We start from the raw sequence: 26,771 nt of genomic DNA, 5'->3' as shown, positions 1-26,771 counted from the left end.
AGATATAGTTTGAGATTAATTCAATTTTTTAGATCTGTTTCTTTTTTTTCCTCTTATTCTCTCCTAATTTAATAAGTGGTTAAAATTGAATTTTAAATTTTAATGTTAACAGTCATATCGTTAGTTTTACTTTATTTATAATTAAATCAATTTTTTTTAATAACTTTAAAAAGTTAAGAGAGGAAAATAAATAAATAAATAAATAAATAAAAGAGTGGTATTGTGCATCTTGCAATAGGAAGAATGCTTTCAGATCATTCACAGGCATCGATACAAACGCTGGAAATAGATAAAGACATAATTAATTATATATAAAACAAGGATTGCCACTCTACTTGTGTTTGAAAATTAAATTTCATTCGGGATCGGTTTATTACAAATTACATGTTAGCATAGATATATAATTAAAAGAACGTCAAAAAAAGGTTTGACCATGCAGGTCTCCATTGGATGTCATCATAGAAGCGAAGAAATCTTCTGGTTGAGACAGAGATAGTCGATTCCGTTGTAAGCAAGAGGAGCATACATCCATAGCTCATCGGAGCTTAAAAGCTGCACATACATTTAGATAAAGCAATTTAAATTAGAAAATTTTGCTAGCTGAGTTTCTTTCTTTCTTTCTTTCTTTCTTTCTTTAAACAAATTCAATAAATCATCATTTTCACTTAATTAATTACCTTGATCTGGACCTGCAAAAACTTCACATAATGGACCGCCTCTTCAAGCATAGTGCTAATATCAACCTGCAAATTAAACAATCACAAAGATGTGATCAGTTGAGGTTCACAGATATGCATCTTCTTATTAATTGGAACGATTAATGATTTAGTGCTTCCCCTTCATTTAATTACCTTTGTTCCATTGGGGACAAGATTCTGTAAGATTTTCAATCGCTCATTTATCCTCTCTCTTCTTTTCTGCCAAAGGAGTCAGTAAAGGTTAATACTTGATTATATTCAAATAAGATATGAATACAATTGGTAAGCTTAGCCAGCTAGAAGTGGAGTGGCAGCTGTTACCCTAGCATAAAGGCTCTGGGGATCAGTTGCCGACCCTCTACTGGCTCTTTGTTTGCCACTTAAATTGAGAGCTGCTGAAGATGCCTTGGAATCTTCATTATTAGTCTCCTGAGAAGCATTATCGTCATCTGAACTGTATGTACTGGTTGAGCTTTGTCCATCTGATCCGCCATTAATATTGCTCTCTTCTCCTTCATTGCCTTTTGGACGCACTTTCTCATTCTGCTGCTTCTTTGACTTGACAGCATTCTTCTTAGTGGTTTTCTGTACCTGCATTTAGAAATTGACACAACTCAAAACATTAGTACACATACATGAACGTTTGACAATACCTCATGTTGATGTAAAGTTTCAAATTAATTGTACTTACATTTCTTGTAACGCGGGGTTTTTTCTTCCCGTTATTCTCAGATGAATTTACATCAGGTTCTGCCGGTCCATGATCAATTAACTTCCTTTTGAGCTGCAGGTCATGGGCATGGACAAGAGCAGTTGTGCATTGATTGATGGGGGAAGTTTCTTCCATTGCAATGTCATGAAAAGCTGGGGCATCATGCAAGCCAATTTTTTCTTCGACCATAGACATACACACAGCATTTGTAACCGGGATATGGTTATTAGAAATATCGCTGAAGAAGAAGCTACTATTATTAAAGGCACTGGTGCTACAATTGCTACCAAAATTACTATCTTGAGAAAGATTGTGCAAATTAGAGTTGAGTTGACGATCAGTGGAATTTGAATAATAAAACAAACTCTCATTATCGACCCCTGCAGTCATGCTCACTACATTGGTGGCTTCAGAAGTGGGGCAAAATGCTGATGGGGTCATGAAATGCAAACCCTCATCATCGTTTTGCTGTTGTTGGGCCTGTGCAAGAAACTCTTGTGCGAAATCAAATTCTTCAGTGGGGAACATTTTGTTAAAGGATTCCCATTCTCCATCGGCAAATAAAACTCCAAAAGAATCCATATTCTTTTTGTTTAACTTAACTTAGAAGCCTATATGGAGAATGAGAGTTGATCTGTACTCTGAGTGTTGCTTCTAGCAAAAACTAGAGACGCACATATATATACACACACACTACATACCTCAACTATTGAGAATTAATTAAGAGAGAATGTTGTTGTGTTAGAGTAAGGATTTGACTTAAATTATTTTAATCAATTAAAAATTCCCAATGATTAACTGGTGCAGGGTCCTAATTCTATGTAACGAACCTGAACATCAGGAGTCCACCGGTGGGGCCAAAACCAGGCGAAGTACAACTCAGAGGGGCCCGGGCCAGCCAAGTTCATGCACGGATAAATTAAAATAATACAGTTCTTCAGTGGCCCTTCAAAGGTTCTTAAGACTTGTCAAAAGTGCAATTAAAATGATAAACGAGGGTGCAAGGGCAATGATTAAGAGGTTACTAACAGTGATTAATTAGTCTCTAAACGGGGATTAGAGCTAGGGAGAATGATAGAATGAGAGAGCATGAGCATGCTTACTAATTTGAAATCGTCAGAACGTGGGGGGTGTTGTTGAATAAAATAAAGAGACGGAATTCTGTTGGCAGATTAAAGAAATAGGGGCAAAAGGACGGCTAACATCGTGGGAGATTACTCTCCTGGCGGGAATTGTTTAAAGTACAGGAAAAGTATCTGACACGGAAACCGCTAAACTCGTTCCTTGTCTCAGTTCTCAAATACGCAGAAACCTAACGAGTGTTTCTTTGCTTTGTACATGAGATCCAGGAACTCAGGATTAAAATTACATGTAGTGTTTAATTGCTCACAATTACTCAACAGCTAGCTGTCATCCTATCTAGCCACATAAATTTATATTCCTTTTTAACCGTTCAAACTCGTGACTTCTGTCACATCTGGATCTACTAGTTTGCAGCTTTCTAAAGAGCTATGACTACTATGGATGTGTCTTCCTTCCATGAACTGACCTATTCACAACACAAGTCACCCTAAGAGAAAAGAAAATAAACCTGCAGCTTAATTTGATGGGATAATTGAATTTTTGCAATGGATACTTCGTCTTGTGAACAAATTGACAGGAGCAAGCTGGCATCTATAAAAAGCTCGATGACATATCCATGTAAGCAGGAATCATCACAAACATCTTAGTTAACAAATGTACGGAATTGAAGACACGCATGCATGTTTAAGTAGAAGTTTAATTCTTATGTGACGTTTCTATTTGGTTATACAGACCTACGCCCACACCTAAACAACATAATGATCATGAATAATTGAAAAGAATGTAAAAAGTCAAGTCACAGAGCTATTACATCAATAATCTCACATAGCTATCTATCTCTCCACCACAGCACTCCACAGTGCACATGGTGGAATTCTTCGTATCTTTTGTTGGATAATTTGTTAACAGTTAAATCTGCAAGTAAACTGAACCTAAATAAACAAACACCAATTCAAGTACCAGCTGTGATATCTTACTTGAGAATAATAATCCGAAACCCTAATAAAATTTTTCTAGTATTCCAAATCCAATACGTTTACATTGCCTGAACAAAGCCATAAAAACACACCAAGATATAACTGTGCTTCTGTGTTCTGGCCCCTTAGATTCCGCCGATCCTCTCGTTCAAATTCCACGCGTTGGATTGAGACTATTTCCAGACTATTTCCTTTTTTCTTTTTAATTTAATATTGTTTTCTTTTTAAGCGGAAATTAACCCGGAAAAAGTTGATTGGAACTGTTCTTGGGAAATTGCACCGGCCATTGCACGACCTATTCCCTTATCCTAATTAAAGAAATAAAAACCAGAACATATAACACAATAAAACTAATTTAGTGGAATAAAATCAAATCTATATATAATAAAGATAGAGTAAACATTTATGAACCCTCAAAATTTGATTTTATTCTCAGTTAATTCTCTCGCCGGCAATGGTTAGGGCTTGTCTCTAAGACAACATTAATAACGAATAACAAAGAGCTGTCTCTTTGCGTTTTTTGCTTCCCAGTTCGCATTATCATTTTCTTAACCTAAACTAAAATAAAATGGCTTGACAGACAGCTAGTTTCTGTATCATCAAACTACCAAAACGATAATTAATCTGATTTGGTCTATTCCACCACCCACTTCCCACGTGTTATTCTTTTGCATTGAGCTACGTGTTCCTCCATTCCACTTATTCCAATTTTTATTTATTTCTCTCTATCATTTAAATATAAATTGCTCCTCTGCTGCATGCTGTGTAAATTTTCCTTTTGGTACTAAATTGATATAAAGTTGCATTGCTTCTTAGTTATAAATTGCTTTGCTATTATCAGTGTTATTAGTCAGTTTAGTCCAATTTACTTGTTTTTTTAACTTTGCTACGTTATAGACAAAAGGACACTTGTAGCTCAAGCCCTAGGCTATCATACAACCAACCTGTTTGAAGATTGGGGGAAATCAGATTAATTTAAGTGCTAATGAATCATAAATTTGACCCATAACTGTAAAGAATAAATGACTAAATGTATATGTATATATGTATGTGTGTGTGTGTATAAAGTACAAATGACATGCAAATACATTTGAAGAAGCTTTATTGGAACAAGAAGTCTAACCCAATTTTTACTGGGATGTGCTTGTTGCCTCGATCTATTACAGGAGAAGTTTAATTCGAAAATCCTTTGATTTAATTGGCTTTTAAAAAAGGAAATAAATATGTTCACGTAAATGGCGGACTCAAACACTTAACCCAAAAGATGAAGTGATTATATTAAGGATTTTAGTCGAATAACTTTCTCAATTTTTCGATATTTTAATTAAATGTTTATTTTATTAATTATACTTTTTGGGTTTTATTTTATATTATTAAGTTACATTATGCATCCCTTAATCAATACTCCAATTCCAAGACTTGGGCAATTTTTTGTTAACTACCTATATCATAATAATAATAATAATAATGATGATGATGATAAAATAATGCCTTGCTAGATGAATTTTAAAATAATTTGCATGGCCAAGGGCTGTTGAGTTACATGATGAGTCTTCCAGTTCGCAACCATTTTCAGCATCAGCAAACGCGCTTGAACGACAGTTCGTCTGTCATTATCATCCCCATTCCCTTATATATATGTATTAGGTACATAAAAAAAAAAATAAAGAAAAAAACGAAATTAACATTTAATATATTTTTTAATTTATTTTCCTATTCAGTTGACATTATTTTATTTGTATCATGTTTATATTTAGCAACGATTTCTACCTCAACTGGTATAAGTGTTCAGAACTATAATTTAACGGGATCATAATTTACAAACAACAAATTTGGAGAAGCAATAACCCAAAAAAAAAAGGTTAAATCGGGCCACAACATGAACTTCATGTAAAAGTAAGCTATATTTCAATTAAAACATTACTTTTCTCAGAAATATTTTTTGGCTTTCAGAGCCTCCAAGCCCCTTCCGCTTAGTTCCGTCGTCCCTTATCAATGTGTGGTTTTCTTGTGATATTATTTGTGTAAAACGGAAAAAAAAAAATTGTTTCATGAAGTTATAATCAAGCTATTACTTTTTCTTGTTGACCCTTTTATTCTTTTATATTTTCAATTTTATTGACAAACTTGAACCTGTATGTGGGATACCTCTAAAAGTCTTATATCAAGAACTTGTAAACATTAAACACAGTGGGTATTTTAGATCGAAGTTCATAATTAATTCGAAGAATTTAGCTTTAATTATCTAACCATTTCTAGTGACTTTTTTTTTTTTCTTTTTCCAAACTGTAAAGCTCAAAATACAAACTTTGTCTATACGGTAGGCGTACGTACAGAGCTCGGATCCTAATAAGTTTATCATTTTAATAGAAAATAATTATACCGACACCTAATAGAATAATTAAAGGATCAAACATGTGGCTAATTACTTTTAACTAAAAGATGAGCTTATACGTATATTTGTATAAAATACATCTATCTAGTAGACTTTCTAATTTTCATAAGGTATTTTATTAACTAGCTATTACATGTAACTACCAGAACTCGAAGTCAATGCACTGCTTTTCCTTTTTACGAAGGCATATAATTATTGATGGGGATATTAATATATAAATGAATTGTCAAACTACGAAAACTTGTTAAATTGGGGGGAAAAAATTAAAAGCTTAATACATTATTTCATGGATAATAGACCACCAAACATAAGCATGGAAAAATATTTAATTATTTATTGAGAAACGGAGAAATAAGTTATGACTACCAAATTAGTCATGAAGAGCATGGGCTATATAATTTTTACATATAGAATGATAATTTTATTTTTCAGTTGACTAGCTGGTGTGAACTATACCAAATATAAATATATTTAATGATGGTTGTTTTTCCGAAACTTAAAAGTCCAACCAGCATCTTATATTTATAGCTCGGACACATGCAATAGTTGTACGAAAACTTATTATGTAAAAGATTTGTACATATATAATATATTTGTTTATTTTTTGAAGTTCGGGTTTCTCTGAAGTAATAGAATATTAAACAATAAGGAAATGTGTTGAAAAAATGAAGCTAATTAAAACACCAATTGAGTATTTAAAGAGCGATGATCATTGACATTGAAATATGATACAACGTTGACAATGCTTTCAATAAATGTAATAAAGCAAACACTTGTTGTGGTCAAAGTATTATTCTTAAAAAAGTAACACCCTTTCTTCTTCGTCTTTCGTTTGTTGATTGGTGTTTTGTTTTCACTCACGAAAGGAAAAATTAAGTTGGAAGCATACGGTGCATGGGGAATACTAACAAAATTTATGATGTTAATCATACAAAGTGTGCCTCATCATTTATTATGCACATCTAATGAAATGATATTAAGTAACTTTCATAGATGGTCTAAGTGTCCTTTTATTTTTTGATAATTGGTATGGTTTTACTAATAGTCATAAGAGTTTTTTTTTTTTCCTAAATTTTTATGTGAGAAACTCTTTTTAATTTTTTTTAATTTAATTTACATAGTTTAGTTGTAAAATGAGTAAAGTTTTAATGATTTAAAAAGGTATATTTTGCTTCTACAGGATGAAGCTCAAATTTTGAGCTTTTGGAGTTGTAGATATTTTAAAGAGTTAAATTATCTATAATATCAAAATTTTGTTTTACAATCTTATTCTATTTCTTTTCTAACTTATCTTCTAAAGAAAATTAATAATTTTTACAACCAAATTTGTGTTTAATTAATAGCTTTACTAATAAAAAAACCCACATAGAAACTCTATTTAAAAACTTGTACTAAACAAAGCCTAATATTTTTTCTAGAACAACAGCAATTTATTATGTATATAATGAGGTAAATTAATTGTAAATCATACGTTAGACATGAAAATATTTGAAAAAAGAAGCACACTAGTATATTTTTACATCAATTTCATATAATGAGGACATGTAAAATTTAATATGAATTTTAACCATACTATACATTTACTAAAATGAAAGAAATAAAAAAAAAATTATGACACAAAGTTCTTGCTGCCTCTTTACCAACGAAGATGTGTGATATCTAAGAACCTTATATTTGTATGTTTGAAAATTTTATATTATTTTAATGATATTTTTGTAAATATGAAAATTGAAAATTAAACTATTTGCTATATTTTAAAACATGAAGGACTTTAAAAAATTGTTCCGAAACGTAAAACTTTCTAACCTGGGAGGGAACAAATCGGATAACTGATTTTTTCAGTTAACCAATTTTGCCCATACGACTTACCAATTTGTTTGAATTTTTCAAATAGTAATTAGCCACATCATCGAATGATTAATCAGTTTCGTGCAGATTTACTTTTCCGTCCATGTTATAATAACTAATTTTAAAAAAATGTAAAAATATCTAATTTTAAGAGTGCACTTGATAGTGATATTTTGTATTTTAAAAAAACGGTTGCTCTAGAGTAAAAACTATAGTCATAGAGTAGAAACTAATAGTATTTGAAAAATTAAGTTACTATTGTACAGTAAAAAATAAAAGTTTTAGCCAAATATTTTACTAATTGGAGTTTAACAGTCCAACTAACACACATCAGTTTCAAACACACCTTAAATCTATTAAGAAATTTTCACGAACCTCATTTACATATTTAAAAAGGTCATTAAACTTTCATTTCACATCTTTCATAAATTAATCTTAGGGTATTATTTATAAATCAACTCTACGTGAGGAGTGGGTAGATTGTGAACCATTTTTTCTCATTCAATTTGAGTTGCTGCAAGCGTTGGGATATAAGTGAATGTAAATGTGCAGGATAAACACTTTTAAGTATAGAGGTCCACTGAAACCTTGGTTTATAAAGCATACGGTCCACTACTATAAGTTTATTTGTATTCATTTTTTAAGCTTTCTTGCTTTTAAGTTCATTTACATTTCAACTCATTTATTGTAATAAATTGTTTGTGGGAGGGATATCACTAAATAAGTAACTATTCAGTAAAGTGAAGCCAATGCCTATGATGAAAAAAAAGGGGGGGGGAGACACTTTATTAGGTATGGTGTTTTCATTTTCTTTCTTAAAATAAATCCAAAACACAAAACCGGACGGAGACCCAAAGAGGATGGCCCAAAACATAAATAAATAAATAAATATAAAAAACAAGGGCTAGAGTCCAAGAGCGGGCGCAGCTCAAGCCAAAAAGGGGAAGAAAATGTAATGACCATTTTCCAATGAGGCAAAGCTCCCACGTACTGCTTGTTTATGCTTGATGATCTTGCCTGCGTCCAGTAAATGAATTTACCTTTTATTTCCTTTTCTTTTAATAAAGAATAAGCAGGCCTCTCTACCATTCCCTAATCTACGCGTAGCAAACGGACTCAATAATGATTAAATAATAAAGAGACGAGTTGAATTCGGTTTAATTCACACATGATACATCAACAACCATCAGATAGAATCTCCAGATAATTTGAAAAGCATCAAATACAGCTGTTTACGGGAAGATGGAATTTTTTCATAAGCCTATCATTCTTAAACCCAACAATAGCAGACAGAACCCAGCTTCCCCACCACTCTTTCCCCAACGTCTTAAATAAAATAAAAAGCCAATGAAACTGCTCTTATATTACCAGATGGTTTTATGAAGTTCTCAAGCTTTGAGCAGAGCCCGAGCGACTAGAAACCCATATGGTCCACAAACATTGCATTTAAACCATAACCTGAGGTCAAGTTTAGCTTACAAGAACAAATAGTGGTTTCTCTCCCAGCCGTTCCCGACCCTGTAATAGAAACAAAGAAAGACACAACAACCCACTTAACTTACACGTACAATAACTCAGAAACAAGCGAAGAACAAAAGCAAATAGCTATAGCTGTCATCAATATAAAATAGTCACTGCTGCCATTAATATAAATTGAGAGGGAACCACAAAGGTAATACTGTGACAATAAATTCAGCAGCAGTGAATTGACCAAAATTTAATACATCAACAATCAATCAAGCAATTTACTTACCACTGTAATGAACAGAAAATGCATACTGCTACTACATTTAGATGTATGAACTTCTTGGACGAGACATTTTTGTCAAGCATAAATCATATGTTTGCATGTCTGTGGCTCTCATTTGTTTAATGGCAATATTTTAATATCTAGCTGACTTTGATCTAAAACTAGCACAGATTTAAATTGATGCTATTTGTATATGACATTTTCATATTCATCAACAAGACTTAAATTAAATGCTATCATCCACTGGGACATTCAAAGATATGCTCCAACTACACTTAGTGAGCAGATTAATCTAAATAATGCTAAGAAACATAAGAAAGAGAAGTGTACATATATATATATATATAATTTGGACACCAGATCCCTTTTTGGACTTTCAAACAAACCTTTAGCTCTGGCAGTTCAATCACGCATGCACACTCAACCACATGCACCCCAACTCGCTCTGCAACAAACAATTGATATGATGTGAGTGGGCATACTTAATAACATGATCAGATGGAAGACAAAAATGCTATTCCTGAAATGAAACACACTCAGAAACAGCATATTCCTTATCTGGGGATCTACTTTGAAAGTGCAGCAGCTAAATAACAGTCGGTAAAATATATTAATAAAACAGCACAGAAATTCCAATAAATAAATAAAACAATCATGCATAGCAACAACAGGAGTAACAGATAAAACCATAAGGCAGTAATTAGGTCATTTGATTGATCAACCCCATCTTAGTCTAATTCCAAATTGTAAAGCTCTCCATAACATTTGATTCCATTTGTTCCACCATACTGATCACAAAGCCACTTTTGACAGTCTGGTATTCCAACAAAGATGTGCCTGATGATTTAAACAGATCAAAACTCAAAAGACTTGACTCTCAATGACACTCCACCTTCCTGTTCAGATTAAGGGCATAGCTCAATTTCATTCAAAAATTACATGCCAGCATCCACCCCTTCAGAAGTAATAGTAAATTGTGTAAAACTCTTTGTAGCATATGAAAAAAGAAGAATGTATGAAGAAAAGCAGGCATTCAGCATTTGTATGCATATCAATATAAATATATGGTTTTGAAAACTACCAAGTAGCCTGATTGCAGCAGACAAGGTCCCACCAGTTGCAACTAGATCGTCTACTATTAAAGCACGCTCCCCTGCTTGTACAGCACCTACATGCATCTCCATTACATCTTTTCCATATTCCAAGGAATACTCTTCGGAAATAACCTCCCCTGATGAGACCATCAAATGGCAAAACAGTTAGCATTCAATAAATATAAAGGTACCAATCCTCGTAACAAGAGTTGCATAACCAATATTTGGTTAAGTGAAACAACCCCAAAATTTTCATTTAAGAGTACCACAGCCAAAAGTAATCATGTTGCTTTATAGCTAAGCGTTGACTCTAGCTAAGGTGCCTGCAATTCCAACTTGAAGTCACTTCTACTCTTTATTAAACTTTTAAATATTGGAACATACTTTTTCAGCTACAACACAACCCCTCCGTTTATTTTAAGTTACATGTTTTTTGTAGCAATTTCATGGGAAGTAAATCTTAATATTCTTCTCATTTTAATTAGAGCAAAAGAACTGAGAATACTACAATTTAGAATGGTTACTCAACCACCAATATGATCATATTCACACTTTCCATAATAAGAATCTGTTGAGTTGGTTTCATAGAGCCATTGTCCATTTATCAAGGTGGGAAAATAACATATGAAATTGGAGAAAGTATGCTTCAAAAAGATTCAACCGTGCACAATAATTTCTACAGAAGTATAAAATATTTGTGGGAACAAGTAGAGAGCAACAGTAAGCATGTGAGGCCAGTTAACACCAAACTAGTGCAAAATATTATAAAATCGTAGAAATGTTGTCATCTGGGATATTCAGACTTCCAACAAAACCGAGTAAAATACCATGCACACTGAAGAGTATGAATGCAAGTGTTGCCAAACGTCTAAGCATTTTGACATTACTGTGATTTGTTCTGTCACTGAAACGGGTACTAAAGCATGTGACTTTGAGCCACACTTCACACCTTAAATTATTATAGATTCTTTGGTTATCCAGAATTTCTCTGGAAGCCAGAAAACTACACAGCCAAGCAGGAGATTACTAAAGTAGATGTAAAGATTTACCAGGAAGCTTCTTAGGTTTCCTCATAGGAACAAACTTTGCCCCAATAGCCAATGCAATAGGAGGCCCAAATATAAAACCCCTAGCTTCAATACCTGCATTATGCGACCAACGTAAGATCTCATAGGAAAGCACAAAAGCTTTAGCTGCATTAAAAAATTCAACTTATCAATGAATTAGAAAGCTGTCACCCAAATATCTGCTATTCCAAATTCATTAATTCTTTAGAAATTGTGTCAGTCAACTCTCCTAGTAGGAAGTCTATTTTTTGCAGCAGTTGGTTAAAGACTCCCAGCTTTCATCGTCAACTATTAAACTGTGTCCAACTCCAATGATGATACAAGTAAAACTAGACACTATAATACTTGAGCATAGCGCTAAAACTCTATAATTTTGATATAATAAATTCATAATTAGTATAGTTTTCCTTAATTTTGAAGGTACAACAGCTAGAGTGTTTGGTAAATGCCCATGTTTTCTTCTTAGAATCATATGTTTTCCACCCACCCACCCAACCGCAGCAGCCATGGAATAAAATCCACAGCCCATGCAATTCAAAATATAGGCACACTCTGGGGACACCTAAAACTTATGCTAGGAAGTGAATTCCAATTTGTTTTCCAATTATAATTTATGCACAAGTATGGGAATAATAATCACGGAATATTAATGTCTTCGGCTCCATTTGGTATTATGATGTCCTAGGTTTCAAGCCACAGCTGCCGTGAAATAACAATTGAAGGTGTTTGGTTAACATGACACATTCAAAGTTGATAATTTCAACAAAATAGTAATAAGAATAATATAAGCTTTTCATCAGATAATTATGGGGTAAAATCAATTCAACTTCCAAACAACATCTGCAAGTGTTTACCAAACATTTGGCAGCTGTGGCTTGGAGCCTTAACAAAACTTGTATGACAACTCATAGCCAGCTTTAATAGTGTTCCACATATGCAATGGAGAGAAAGCAGATAATACCTGCAACAACAGAGATGTTTTTGTCCTTGTACCTCTCAACGAACAGATCAATAGTATCTCTAAAAGCCTTGGTATCAAGAAGCAATGTTGTGATATCTTGAAACATAATCCCTGACACAGTATAAAACCAACTCTGTAATATTAACAGTAAAGCCAGAAGAGTGCGCACCAACCATATGACAAAATGCAGTAGCCATACAGAACAAATTAATATGCACTCCAAATCAACCATCCTCAACGCATAATCGATAAACTACCTGGTTTAGGGAAGTCTGGGATGACACGAATTGCTGAGGAAATCCCAGCGATTCGAGGGTCTTGTGCTTTTACGTCAGCTGAAGCCATTTGTTGAGGTTGCGTCGAGTCACCACTCACTACTCAAAACGCCGGTTATAGTCAGTGAGTCAGCCGTCAGCGAAGGAGAAAGAGAAGAGAAACTCGTCTGTTGTTCTATGCTGACTAATATCGACTAAATTTTTATGGAAGAAAATGGACCAATCTGGTTAAAATGTTTTAATGACAGAATTGCCATTTTTTCGTAAATATCTCAACTCTTGTCTTTTTACTATAATGACCCTTAAACCTGCAAGTTTACTTTTACCCTTGGCAACGAAATCTGATCATTTACGTGACTCAAGAGGTTACAAAAATGTGAAGTCAAAGTGAGAAACATTACCGGTGGAATGCAGAGGAGGGAGTGCAATTCTGTAATTTTGCGAGCGGTTCAACGGTAGGCGAACAGAGGAGGGAGCGGCGATCCAGGGAGAGAGTCGTGTCTGCGTTTGAGATGCAAAGCGAAGGGAGAGGTTTGAAGAGTTAAGAAGTGAAGCTGCAGCATGCATCACGCCTTTCCTTTGGTAGAAAACCAGAAAAGGCAAGTCTGCGCTGGCTTGGAAGCACAAAATTGAAAATCCAGGTTGCATACATGGTAAGTTTACACTGCAGTCCTTTTTGTTTACCGAAACTGCAACGAAGCTAGTAGATTTTAAAAGTCTTGAATTAAGTCCTTATTGTTTTTGACGTTAAAAATATCATTTTTACAGCTAAGATATTTAAAAGACCGTAAATAAGACAATACCTTTCGAGTATTTTTTTTTAATATTATATAAATAAAAAATAAAATATTATTCAAATATTAGTACAACAAATTTTTTAGAGATGACCCGTGGGGTTCAAGTTGACAAGCCATCTTCAATTAATTTTTTATTTTTTCAAAATTTTTAATTTGTTCCGCTTTTTAAAACTTTATACTTTGACCTTTAAATAAAAATTATAGTGAATTGAGTGTACATTAGAGATGAGATCTGGTGGTGAGAATAGGAATGAAGGACGATACTTGGAGGTAATTACTAGGAAAGGACCTTTATTGGCGTGAGGAAAAAATTGAAACATTAGACTTTGTATAGATGCTATTGATTGCATAGTGTATTTTTTAAATTCATGAAGATTATACGGAATCTTAGTTTTGGAAATGATTTGTCTATGATATAGATTATTAAAAAGAAAAAAGAAAAATATAATTAAATTCTAAAAAATGGAGAAAAAGAAAATGAGAAATAGAATTAAAAATAATTCGATGATAGTATAATTTTACCTCAACAATCCTAGTAAGTATTTAAATAGGCAGCCAAAAATGGTCAATGGACCTATCTGCCAAAAAAACTAATTCAGTGAGGACTTGATAAAGATATGTTGGAAAATAGTGATCTAATTGAATTTTCTGAAAACAGCAAGGACTGCAGTATCAATTGCGCTTTCCCCAAGAATAAGGAATAGGACAGAAGTTAGTTGAATGGAGGGCAGTTTGGTCCGACAAAAATCGAAACTTGAGTATACGGCCGTCTTAAAAGCCTAAAGCGAACCCTTGATATGGGCGCAGGTGATTAGTGTGGTGAACAGTAATAACCTCTATCCTACGAGTCACATTTAAGGATTAGGGTAATTGGACTACTTGGACATAAAAAAATAATAATAATGTTGACGCCTGGTTTTTTTTTCCCGGTTAGGGTCGAATTGGTAATCTACGCACATAGTAAACAAAAAAAAAGGGTGAAATGGGTCGGAAGTGGGGGGTTTTTTAGTTTGTACACTCCAATGCTCAAGTCAATAGAGTGTTTTTTAAGTTGAATTTTAAAAGTTTTTATTTACACAAGTGTCCATACATTACGTTTTTGCCCTCCCTTCCTTAAAAATACCTTTTGAAGATAAAAATAGGGCATGATTCATGAAGTGGGTGTCATTACCTTATTTTTGGGGTGTGTAGTGGCTTAGTTAGCTACTTTTCCTCGTACTCTTGCGATTCTTTCATGTTAATAAACGTTATCTCGATATTTTAACTTTATTAACTTGTCTTTTTTTATTTATTTAAGATTTAAATCGAGATCTCTCAACGAACACCTTGAGGGTTCTTAAATTCCCACCTATCCACCTTTGTCTTTACCTTTGAGGGATCCAATTCCTCTTTTTTGGAGACCCTGAACCCCCTCGAGATGATATCAGTCATCAATTTCCAATATCAACAATGAACATCATTTTATTTTTGGACTTAAAATCTATTAGTGTACATTGTATAGAACCTTTTCAGTTTTCAAGATAATCCCAAAAAAAAAAAAAAAGTGACTGAAGTTAACGCAAATTTTGCAATTTTTTCTTTATGTACGATGATGTATTGTGATTTCTCAGTTCTTTGCTGAGTACAGCATTGAAGTGACTCTTACCTAACATAACAACTAGAACCAAACAACAATTGTTTAATTAACAGATATGGCAACTAGGCCTCGTTAATGGGCCCAATCCGGAATCCCCTACGCAGGTGCTTAAGTCGGCTACCGATAATGGCCAGCACCATAATCAAAAATCACATTTCACAACTACTACTATTAAGCAAGTTGGAGCAAATAAATTTACCCAAACTTTTGCGCAATCAGTGACGGTGGTTCATGTTTGGTGACGATATATGTTGCCATTTACATTGAACTTACTGCCGAAAAGAAATAAAGGCAGTATTTGAATCTGATGCTTCGCAGTATAAAATATACAATTCAGAAAGAGAGATGGGTTGATTTGGAGAAAGTTGAAAAGTTGTGATTAACTGTACAAAGTGGTTCGTGTAGACAAGTGATTTTGTCCAAAATTGCTTCTGATACTTATCTAGACATACTTATCTAGACATGTCATATTCATTTTAGGTTCGAACAATGCCAAGCTTTTCATTTTCTTAACTTGCAGTGGGGGAATGTATCTGGGACGTGTAATTTTCAGTGTTTAATTGAAAACATGGAAATCGCCGCCGTCCAAAAACATGTGCTGCTAAGTGCTTCTTAGCAAATTAGCACTCAGTTTCGTCTGGAGGCTAAACTTAAATTTTGTCTATGTAAGCAATGACTTCAGGTAATTCAAAGGGGAAAAAATTTAAAAAAAAAAAAAGCAAGGACTTCCAAGTACCTAACAAATGTATTTCACTTGTAAGCACGGCTCAGAAGTCTAACGAGCATAGATAAAAGATCTACGTATACTAGATGCGAGATCTCACTAAAATAAATGAGTGATATATTACTACCACTATTCATATTACTGGAAGGAGATTTAAATTTTAATTTAATGGGGCTCAAACTTTGACTCTCATGAGTGAAACAGTATGGAGACGGGACATATAAGAAATTTGAAAAAAAAAATGTAATGCTATATGATAAATACTAAGAAAAGTTGAAAAATTCCTAAATTAGTTAGTATTTCCAATATTTTTTCTTCTAATCACTAATACTTCTAAAATCCTAAAAATTAATTATGATTTTATTAGTCTATTTCTCTTCATAGGGATTAACGAATCATAATTCTCTTCTATACTTTAATATTTAATTCAAAAATATATTTTTCAACTTATTTCTAAATCTATTGTTGTTTAAGCTTTGACAGTGTTAACTTATTATATAGTTTCTTTTTCAATTTCTAAACAAATATTTTATTCTTTTTTAATGTTTTGGATGGGGATGCGAATCCTCATCTATTATAGACTAACACTTGCTCAAATTATAACTTAAACTAATAGGCATAATATGCATTTACGGTTGGTTGAGCTACACCCAAGGGGCAAGTAATATTTTATTTTATCCTTTGATAATTCAATAATGAATAAGTTTTATTACTTAAAATGATATCAGATTGAAGTTTAACAGTTTTTTTTTTTTTACCTTTTTGAGTATATATCTAAATCTTATTTAACCAAATATTTTTTTAGAATATGAATAAGTCTATTGAAAAATGAACATATTAACATATTTCAATCTTTTGAAGTATTTTACTTTTAAATGATGTTAGTAAATTGTTATTCAAAATAAATTTATATTATATCTATATTTCAATCTTTATTTTCAGCTTCCGCCGCCTACTCTCCCCACATTGAGAGCAACAAATCGCCATTGGGCTTATTTTTTAGAAAATGACCTTTTTTTTTTCAAAGGATTTTAGATGGGTGCTAATGGCAGCACTCTTAGTATTGACTTGGTCAATGGTTCAATGCATCACAGTTCACGACGTCACGGTGGGGGCTACGGGGGGCATAGTCGAGCAAGTTGCACAAAGTCTAGAACGGTACCTCAAGGCCGCCATTTTATTTTTGGGTTTTTTTTTGGGGCCGGGGGGGGGGTTTGGGGTGAAGAAAGCTCACCTTTTATGGCCACTTGCTCTATAATATTGTGACACTTTTTTTTCTAATATTATACATAGCTAAAAAGGGAACTGATTGCAGTCAAATTTATTACATATTTACATAGCCGACTGAACTTACAGCTCTGTACAAAATTCTGCGTAATAGAATCACAATCACCAAAAGTTGAGACATAAAAAGCACTCATCAGTACCACCTTTACTTTCCATGAATGGCCAAAAATCATAGATTTATTATGTAATAATCAAGGCTGCCTTTTACAAAAGTCAGAGCGTTCACGATGCATCGCTGTAATCAGCCCATGGAATCGGTTTGCTGATTATTTGCAGTGCTAAAATTGCTTGCTCCTCGCATTTGGATTCGATATCAAAGTTCGCCGAAAAATGCGCAGGCATACGGATGCGGATGCTTCCTTGTATAATCCAAGCGTTCTAGAAATATTGGATACATTAACCAAATCCTCAACTCAATAAGAAGATTAAAAGGATGAACGTATAATCAAACTAGCATTCAATGAATCAAAGATTTGCTTATAACTGAGTATTCGACTGTGTTAATTAGTACTACAATTACTAATTTGATTTCAAAGATTTAATAAATACTTTAAACGTGTTTAGTGAACCAAAAAAAAATGTGCCTTTTAATATGTTATTATATAAGTAGAGGCAAAAATGAATGATTGCAAATTTTAATATTAATATAATAATATCCATTGTCTATTAGCTCGAAGCGTAAATGAACACACAAAAATAAGTTGGATGTGTGTGGCGCAATGCACGCAAGAATTTTCACCTTAATTAACATGTGCGCTGCCAGTTATAAGAATAGAGAGGAATTGGTTCTTTCTTGAATCCTCAACAACCACGTGGGGAAAAACATTTAAAGTAGTGAAAAACGAACACGTGGCATTAGTGACCGATGCTAAAATTACGGACTCTATTAGCCAGTACTAACTCCCGGTGAATGTTGTGAAACCATAACCAGAATCAATCGGATCAAGATTCTCTCATGATCTGATTATATCATGAGTAAATAATTTAATTATTGATTGGTTGTTAATAAATAAAAAAATAAAAAAAATAAATTTTATTCATATATTATTACTAAAAAAATACATAATAAAATATCCTTAAAAACTCAATAATTCTCGTATCAACTGAAGATCGTGTTCCGAATCAACCACCACAATATTCGTGAAATATCTTGTAGTGTAAGATTTCAAACACAATTAAGAGGAAGCGTCCCATCATATTAACAGAACACATTGACTGTGAGCGCACTTGTCTTGCCCAATCACATTTAATTTACTTCCTTTTGGCCCTAAATGAAAGTTGATGATAGAGCACCGATTCGAAACTTTTCTCCACCACGCTAAGAAATCGTCCCATCTCCCATGTGATTTGGCTTTGGCCCTTAAATAAATAGTTGATAATACCAATGGGCGACCGACTTGTTGCCCAAGTTTTTTCAAAAGAAAAGAGCACATATGGCGAGAAAGGTTAACTACTTATTTATTTATTATAATTTATTTAATGAACATAAATATTTATTAATTTTATAATTTTTTTAATTTTTTACCACTATTTATTTTTAGCAAAATTTTTAAAAATTAAATGAGTTATTTTAATTTTATTAATAAAAATTTAAATTTTAAGTTTTTAAGAGTGAAGACTGAAATTTTTTTATAAAATATTAAAATATCTAATTAAAATAATTTTAATAAAACTTTATTTATGCAAACACTAAGGTGGCGTTTATTTTTTTGTCTGAAATCTGAATAGACCTGAATTAATCTGAATTCTGAATAGATCTGAATGTCTGAATCTGAATAATATGTTTATTTTTTTATCTGAATCTCAGAAAATAAGTATTAAGTTGTTTATTTTTTTCAACTTAAAAAGCTGAAAATATATACTTTTACATTTGTATCCTTATTAAATTTGAATGTCAAATAAATAATAAATTAAATACCACAATATTTTAACATTTATAAATAAAACTATATTCAAGTGAATACATAATTATTTTAGAATTTTAATATATAAAATACTATAAATTTTAAATTTTATCGTATATAATATGAGAAAGAAAAAATAAGGATATTTTTCTGTGGGGTAAATGTTTATGGGTGAGTTTTGCGATAGACATGAAAAATAAATTATAAAGCAGGGATATTTTTAACATTAGCAAGTAATTGACTTAATTCAGATTTCTCCATTAAGTAAAAAGTAAAAAAAAATGACTTATTTTATTAAGTCAAAATTATCTAAAAAATCTCATTAAATTATAAAAATAAATACCTCTAATTAACTTAATTAATTAAATTAAGTCACTTTAAATTATTAAGTTAAAAAATAAACGCCACCTAATAGTAAAAATTATATTTAAGGAAGCTCCGTGAAAACTACCTAAGTAAGCTCAAAACTAAGAAGAAAAATCCCCGAGCTTGGCTGGCTGCTGGCTGCCGGCTGCTACAAGATAACAATAACACCGCGTTTGGTTGGAAAAGTAGGTGATTTGACTTGGAAGAAGTCTGCAAAGACTGACTGACTAAAAAGCTTAATAGCCCCACATGTAGTAAATATTGGGCAGGGGTTTGACCGACTTGAACCGCCCTTGGTCACCAAGAAAGCTCATGCCTCAATCCAATAGCCAAACGTGCTCCACTCCCTTCTGCCCATTAGTACAGTATAATACAAAATATAAGCTTTATTCTTTTATATTTTTAATTTAATTAAACTTGTTGCACACCGTCGCTTACTTTCGCACCACTTGTCACGCAACTTCCTTCTCTTCTCGTCCGTCTTCGCCCCTTTATAAGCAAACCTACACACACTCTTACTCAACTCACAACTCACACCTCAAACATTCTGAATCTGAAATTAAGCTCTCTCTCTCTCTCTCGCTCGCTCTTTCACACTCACTCTTGGTTTTAGATTCAAAAGAGTAACGGAGATGGCACTGGAAGCTCTCAACTCTCCAACTACTTCGACGCCGCCGTTTCACTTCGAAGAAGCTAATCTTCACTGCCTTGAGCCATGGACCAAACGCAAGCGCTCAAAGCGTCCACACAATCCTCCAACTGAAGAAGAGTATCTCGCGCTCTGCCTCGTCATGCTTGCACGTGGCACAACCTCCACCGCCGCCTTAACTAACTGCAACACGACCACCACCGCCTCACAGCGACAGAAGTCTCCTGCTCCATCTACTGCTGCAACGACGTCGTCCTCTGACCAGAAGCTTGTCTTCAAGTGCAGCGTGTGCGACAAGGCGTTTTCTTCTTACCAAGCCTTGGGTGGTCACAAGGCCAGCCACCGTAAGGGATCTGGGGGCGGCGACGAACACTCCGCTTCCACTACCACCAACACCAACGCAACCGCCACGACCACCGGCGTACCGAACGCCACTGGTAGGACCCACGAGTGTTCCATCTGTCACAAGTCCTTCCCCACCGGCCAAGCCTTGGGCGGACACAAACGTTGTCACTACGATGGCGGCGAGAAGAGCGGAGTGACGTCATCCGGGTCCAGTAGCACTCACAGCCAAGTCAGCCACCGTGACTTTGACCTCAACCTCCCTGTCTTACCGGAGCTCTCCCCTGCTTTCTTCTTCTCTGGTGATGACGAGGTGGAGAGTCCACTGCCGGCGAAGAAGCCGCGTCTCTTCTTGCCCCCCAAAATCGAAGTTTAATTTACTTAATTGCCACTTTTTTTTTGTTTTTGGGCTACTTTTAAGGATGTTAAGTTTAGGCAAATATATTTCGTGTATTTCTTTACTGTTACTTGCGTCAGTGACTAATTTTTTTGTGTACATAAGCATTTGAGATTCTCACAGTTGCTCAGCTGTGACTTCGTGATTGTGATTTATTCAATTAATTTTTTTCGACTTTAATTAATTAAGAAAAACGCAAATTATTTATTAATGGGTTTAATTACAATTTGTTTTTTAAAATTTTTGGAATTGTAATTACAGTTGTTGAATTATTCTAAAATGCGCCGCGTCAACTTTAGGGTACTTGCGTACATGCGCAACAAGTAAAAATGGGCAGGACATGATGTAGAGCTCAGCACAACTGAACCGCGTGAGCGGCGCGGCAGAGTTTGTTGAGACTTGGGTTAAAGCCACTTACTTTAAGCATGAACCACGACAAAACACCTTTGATACTTGAGAGAGACGGTTTTTTTCGCTCAACTGTTAGATCAGCAATGCAACACACGCACATACTCCATCCAATGCATGAGCTTCGAGCTCACGCTCATGTGCAATTATTCTGTCAATTGCTTAACAATATTAATTATTACTATTAATTATTATTATTGATTAATTGTTAGAACTAAATTTAATTATATTAATGAGGTTGGATGAGGATGGCTTGATGATAGGGGATGTTTGGTGTGGTAGTGCGGATAAGAAGATCAGCTTCGGCCTTGGGGATATTTTCGCACGCGGTTTACGTGTGGAGGTGATTAGGATGACAAGTGTCCTTACTTATGCCAATTCCCCTTCAATGTATTTTTTTTTCACCGGCTCCCTCTCTCTCTTCTTTCTTTTCTTGTTATGGATGCCGACTCTTCAATTTTGATTCTCGAGTGTCATACTATTATTTGCCCACGACATGTACAGGTAGCGTTTTGCATTAAAAAGCTAGAAAGGTTTTTGTTCTGCCTTTGTGTCCTCACGTTACATGTGCCCAGTGTTGACATGATTTCATCCACGCAACTTCCTTGAATTTGGTATGTGGAATCACAAGCATAATGTAACTTGTATGCGGGTGAGAGAAAGTTGAACTTTTCAATTAGTTACGTTCAATAATATTGTCAAGTGTCACCGCATTGCTTTTATGCTCAAACACCTTCGGGTGAGCTTTCACATTCGCATTGCTCCCACAAAGTCTCCTAAAACGCGTATTGCACGACTGATAAAGAATTGGATGATGGAATGGAACTGAACAAATTAAGCTTTTTAATTAAGTTCAATGCTCCTTTCTGTGGGGATCTGGCGCAATTTCCGTTTGTTTGTACATACAGCTAAGAAATAAGATGACGGGGAAAGAATTAGGCTATACTTAACAAATTGGGCTGGCGCAAACCAGCGGTGCCCATGAGACCAAAGACCCTTTCTTTCCCTAGGTTAAAGCCTCATAATATACGAAACAAAATTGAAGAAGAATTGCGTGCGGGACTGGTCTGGTGTTTTGACTGTTATCGATCTCGTCCAAATTAAAAATAATGAACGAGATAAACGTTATGTTAATAATATAGTATTAACTAGATAGACTTCATGTTAATCTAGTATTAACTAGATAGATCTCGATGGTTATTACAGCAAATAATGATGAAAGATAATTTTAGAGAATAACCAAAGTCAACTACCATAGCCAGTGACAACAGTGAAGTCTCAACAGAACACCAATTGGAGCACAACAACCGCGTTGAACTGGAATTGGAAAGAGTCGAGTCGCCCATTGAGAAGTGTCAGCAATGTTTCCTGTCAAATTCTTATTCAGAGGAGGTCACTGGAAGCTTCCATATCAGGTTTCATTCAACTCTCTAACTCCAGAATTCTCTCTCCAGTCATTCATATGAATACCATTAAGGCATTAACCCCTCAGCACTCAAGCAGCTAAGTACTCCAATCTCCCTACGAGCTTTTCAGGGTAGCCCTAAGCTGATCTCAACTCTCGTGAAGTTAGAGAGATCTTGTATAATATATGTATTAATAGTAACGTACGATTAATTTAATTATTTTCATATAATTAGGAAAAATTCAAATGAGAATTTTAGTCGCAGTCGTCTTTTTTATTCATATTATAGAGAAATGATAGCACGTAGGATTTCCAAACGTGGCCCACCCAAGCCCCCAGAGTTTTATTAGTTAATTAAATAAAACTCAATGATTAAGGACAGGTCGGCAGACTGACTCAAGTAATTAAGTGGGTCTGTGGGTGGATCATAAGGATGACGATAGCATGACCTGCATTAATTAGGATACCCCAAGTCAATATTAACAAATTTAGCATCTTATTTCCACGGTTTGATTTTTTTCAACAAGAGGTTGAATTTGCATGTGGCGTCTAATGAAATTGGTTAGTATGCTGCCAAACAACCCTTCTTCTTCATACTCGAAGCTTCTCTCTTTGTAACAAGTTCTTTGCATCATTTGACCGTACGGTAAGCCTTATCAAGAGGACGGCGTTCTAGTTTGGTAGGCGAGGAAAAAACGGATCGGAAGGTGTGAAGTCAAACATTTACTTTGGATACATACATACATACATATACACACACATACATACATACGTAGTGTGAGAGCTCTTTTTTTTTTATGCAAATATATTATTAAATCATGTAATTAATATAAAGTCATTTTTTTTTTTTTGATTAGAATGGGCTCTCAGGGAGCTAAGGCAACACTAATCGGGAGTGTGCAATCCCATACGCATCCTTACAAAGTATGCCAACAATTCCAGGAGGAGGAGAAAGGAGAACATGCAGTCATATAGGGAAATTTAATGGTGTGTTCGCACAAAAAAATGAGAATGTTAACTTATTTAGTATGCACGCTATTATTTATTTTTATATGGATACATTTTTAAGTCGTGCTGTATAATAAAATTATTTTTTAGTGATATTAAAGCATATGATTTTATATTGTAATGAAAATTAATTTTATTAAATCGATTTAACATCTTCGTATTTAAAAAAAAAAGGCTTATATATTTAAAGCGTCACTAGTTGCGGTAGATAACTAGTAAAGTTTCCCATCACAACTCCTTTTTCGTTTTCTCAATTTCTTTGCTCATTGTATAAAAAGGGTTTGATGCTGATTACATTAATGAAGTCAAGTTATGCACAGTTAATCGTTCACTAGATTCAATGTAATAAAACCAAACGCAAAAGAATAATAATATATATTATTTGGGTTTTTCCGGCATTAACGAATATGCTCATTTCTCTTCCACGTGCAAGTAGCAGCACAGAAAAAAATGGTTTATTAATTATTAATATTTAATAAGACTTTTAAAATAAGAATTTGTGGGGCTGGACCACTGCATTGGGCCGATGACGATCCCCATTGATGTTGAGCTGGTGGAGTATGTAGAAGTCTTGTTCCCCGCATTGGATGAAATCAGACCAAGTGGATGACATGTGTCTTCTTTTGCTACCACTCAAGATGCCGGAGTATTATTCTCATAAAAAGAGATGGCCCAAAAAATAAAATAAAAAGACTGCCATGCCCCTGCTACGCATACCACAAATGAAGCTCGAGGTCATTGAGAGTTGTGGAAATGCCAAGTGCAAGTTTTGAGGGCTGTGGAAATGCCAAGTGTCAGTTTGTGCTTGGACTACCAGAGCGCACGGTGGAATTTGTTTAATATGAATAAATAAATAAACAAATTGGAAGGCAACTAGTTCGGAGATTGGATTTGCTTGCTGGCATGGTGTTATTCGAGTTTGTCATTTATGTTAAAATTTTGGTGAAATTAGAGGAACACGAAACATTGAGAAATTTTCCTCTCTTATCTGTGCGTTTTGACGCTAATTTTGATGTCGTTATTGTGTACAGAGGGTCACCTTAAAACAGTCCGTTGCTTATGGTTTTCACTTTTCAGGGTTACTCTTGCTCCTTCCCCAATTAAATCCATAAAAATTAGACCACCCCCCAAATTAAGCTCATATCTAAAAATGATCAAAGATACAGTAACACAAACAGTAAAACAAAAAATTATTACATACAATGTCTAAGAGTAATTGGCTACTCAACCAGGCCGAGTGATGACCAATTGCCCTCAATAATGTTAAGAGTAATGATTAAATCTCTTTTTACGAATTTATCATTCATCTTTTATTTATATAATTTGGGTGGGTGTAAATTACCCCCTACTAACATGTTTTAAGTAGATATTACTATTTAGGATAGTCCAAATATATTTCTAATTATACTAGTAGATTTCCGATTGTTGTATAACAATAAATATTAGACAAAAGAGAGTTTAAAAAAAGAATATATGCACTCAAGAAAACCTCAGGTCGAGGTGGGAAATATGTTAGTTTGGTTCGGTATCGGACTAAATTGAAAAATTCAATTCAGTTCGGTATTGTCTTTTAAAAACTCATTAACAACTGGAATGAAACTGAGATTTTTATTATTTTATTTTCTTACGTCCATTAAATGATGCTACATGGCACCATTTTAATATAAAAAATATTGAGGGATTTTTTCGGTTCAATTTCAATTTTGAGAATTTGAATTGAGAATCGGATAAAAAATTTCGGTTGAGTTCGAATTTTTATACGTAGATATTTATTAAAAAAAATCGAATCAAACCCAAAAAAGAACAAAAAATCAAAATGAATCAACCTTCAGAACCGGTTTGTTATTTTAGTTACTATTAATTATTGTTAATATTAATTTTATTAATATTATCGTTATTAAAATTTATTATTATTAAATTATTATTTTATTTATTATTAATTATTGTTATTACTATTTTTATTAATATTATCATTATTAACATTTATTATTATTGTTATTATTAAAATTAAAATTTATTAACTTTATTATTTTAGTTATTATTAATTATTATTTTTTATCATTATTTTTATTGTTAATAATGATAATATTAATGAAAATAATAATAATAATAGTAAAGTTAATAAAATTTAATAATAATTATTATTATTAATGACATTTAAAATAATAAAAATTTTTGTGATTTGAACAAAGGTAATTTAAGAAATATGAAAAAATTAGAAGGATAAAAAAGTAAATTTATGTTTCATTCACATTCCCACATTTTCATTCCTAACCCCCCATGGAATGAGATTTCCATTCCTTATTCCCAAATTATGTGGGACTCACACATTTTATTCTCATTCTCAAATTACATTTTATCAAATAAATATAAGTTTCATTCACATTTTTTCATTCTCGTTTCTCAAACTCACAAGTAAACACACCATACTATTAAGTAATGAGGCCAGCAGGCTATGCACTATATCCAGTGCAAGCCCAACATATCCCCTATCTCGACTTAATTGATTTATAAGAGTAGAGCTATTCAAGCTCCACTCTTATATCTCATCAAACTCCTCTTAGTTGTTTACAATTTCTAATCTTCGAAGGAAAATAAATATGGATAAGCCCATGGCCCTTGCCCATTAATTAGTATTCGCTTCATCAATCCTTCTTCTAACTCAAGTTATTGGGCCATGCTAATGCCCAGAGCACATTGGTGTTATACTAATTGCATATATATGGGAGGGGAGCTGGCTAAGTTACAGATTCTGTAACTTACAGATCCAGCTTAGCCAGCTCCTAATTGGATGCATTTGGATGTTTACTCTCTCTTCCCAGGACACATGTGCACTTCTCCTTGGCTGTGTATGTTACAGATTCTGTAACATAGCAACCTCCTATATAAGGAGGATCTTGATAAGTACAAGAAGAATTTCAAATTTTCAGTATTATTATTTTTATCCCTTGGACTTTTGGTTCCTATGATCATAAAATAAAAGAGATG

At 33.7% G+C, this 26,771-nt stretch overlaps 3 protein-coding genes and 1 long non-coding RNA gene across 4 annotated transcripts; 1 reads left to right on the top strand and 3 right to left on the bottom strand.

Annotated features, from left to right (window-relative positions):
• Nucleotides 1-431: 431 nt before the first annotated feature.
• On the bottom strand, nucleotides 432-1,992 carry LOC112497666 (transcription factor bHLH84). Its single transcript, XM_025096652.2, has 5 exons — nucleotides 1,390-1,992; nucleotides 1,020-1,289; nucleotides 852-917; nucleotides 678-743; nucleotides 432-552 (listed from the first exon to the last, which is right to left on the bottom strand). Exons 1-5 carry the CDS (start codon nucleotides 1,990-1,992, stop codon nucleotides 457-459), a joined length of 1,101 nt encoding a protein of 366 aa, XP_024952420.2. The 3' UTR covers nucleotides 432-456.
• Nucleotides 1,993-8,885: 6,893 nt separating this feature from the next.
• Nucleotides 8,886-13,459, bottom strand: LOC102621941 (adenine phosphoribosyltransferase 1-like). The gene is made up of 7 exons (XM_006472226.4): nucleotides 13,262-13,459; nucleotides 12,843-12,959; nucleotides 12,586-12,696; nucleotides 11,607-11,699; nucleotides 10,545-10,694; nucleotides 9,850-9,908; nucleotides 8,886-9,231 (listed from the first exon to the last, which is right to left on the bottom strand). Exons 1-7 carry the CDS (start codon nucleotides 13,425-13,427, stop codon nucleotides 9,184-9,186), a joined length of 744 nt encoding a protein of 247 aa, XP_006472289.2. The 5' UTR covers nucleotides 13,428-13,459; the 3' UTR covers nucleotides 8,886-9,183.
• Nucleotides 13,460-19,475: 6,016 nt separating this feature from the next.
• LOC127902592 (uncharacterized) lies at nucleotides 19,476-20,147 on the bottom strand. The gene is made up of 2 exons (XR_008055005.1): nucleotides 20,013-20,147; nucleotides 19,476-19,924 (listed from the first exon to the last, which is right to left on the bottom strand). It is a non-coding gene; the product is annotated as an uncharacterized LOC127902592 (long non-coding RNA).
• Nucleotides 20,077-20,941, top strand: LOC102621646 (zinc finger protein ZAT10). Its single transcript, XM_025096745.2, is given in 3 exon segments — nucleotides 20,077-20,376; nucleotides 20,378-20,408; nucleotides 20,489-20,941. Coding segments are annotated over 3 exon segments (654 nt in total). The 5' UTR covers nucleotides 20,077-20,206.
• The last annotated feature ends 5,830 nt before the right edge of the window (nucleotides 20,942-26,771 follow it).

This window comes from Citrus sinensis, chromosome 5, assembly GCF_022201045.2.
Source record: "Citrus sinensis cultivar Valencia sweet orange chromosome 5, DVS_A1.0, whole genome shotgun sequence".
Classification (NCBI taxonomy): domain Eukaryota; kingdom Viridiplantae; phylum Streptophyta; class Magnoliopsida; order Sapindales; family Rutaceae; genus Citrus; species Citrus sinensis.
Note: the sequence above shows the minus strand (reverse complement) of the source record. Positions and strands in the feature narration are given on the sequence as shown.

What these genes read in the sequence shown, in the direction of transcription:
- LOC112497666 (XM_025096652.2), bottom strand. Translation starts at nt 1,992, where the DNA reads ATGGATTCTTTTGGAGTTTTATTTGCCGATGGAGAATGGGAATCCTTT. An exon ending in AACCCCGCGTTACAAGAAAT is followed by an intron (nt 1,290 to 1,389) that starts GTAAGTACAATT and finishes TTCTAAATGCAG; the next exon opens with GTACAGAAAACCACTAAGAA. An exon ending in CCCAGAGCCTTTATGCTAGG is followed by an intron (nt 918 to 1,019) that starts GTAACAGCTGCC and finishes CTCCTTTGGCAG; the next exon opens with AAAAGAAGAGAGAGGATAAA.
- LOC102621941 (XM_006472226.4), bottom strand. Translation starts at nt 13,427, where the DNA reads ATGCATGCTGCAGCTTCACTTCTTAACTCTTCAAACCTCTCCCTTCGC. An exon ending in CCCAGACTTCCCTAAACCAG is followed by an intron (nt 12,697 to 12,842) that starts GTAGTTTATCGA and finishes ATACTGTGTCAG; the next exon opens with GGATTATGTTTCAAGATATC. An exon ending in TGCTGCAATCAGGCTACTTG is followed by an intron (nt 9,909 to 10,544) that starts GTAGTTTTCAAA and finishes TGTTTGTTGCAG; the next exon opens with AGCGAGTTGGGGTGCATGTG.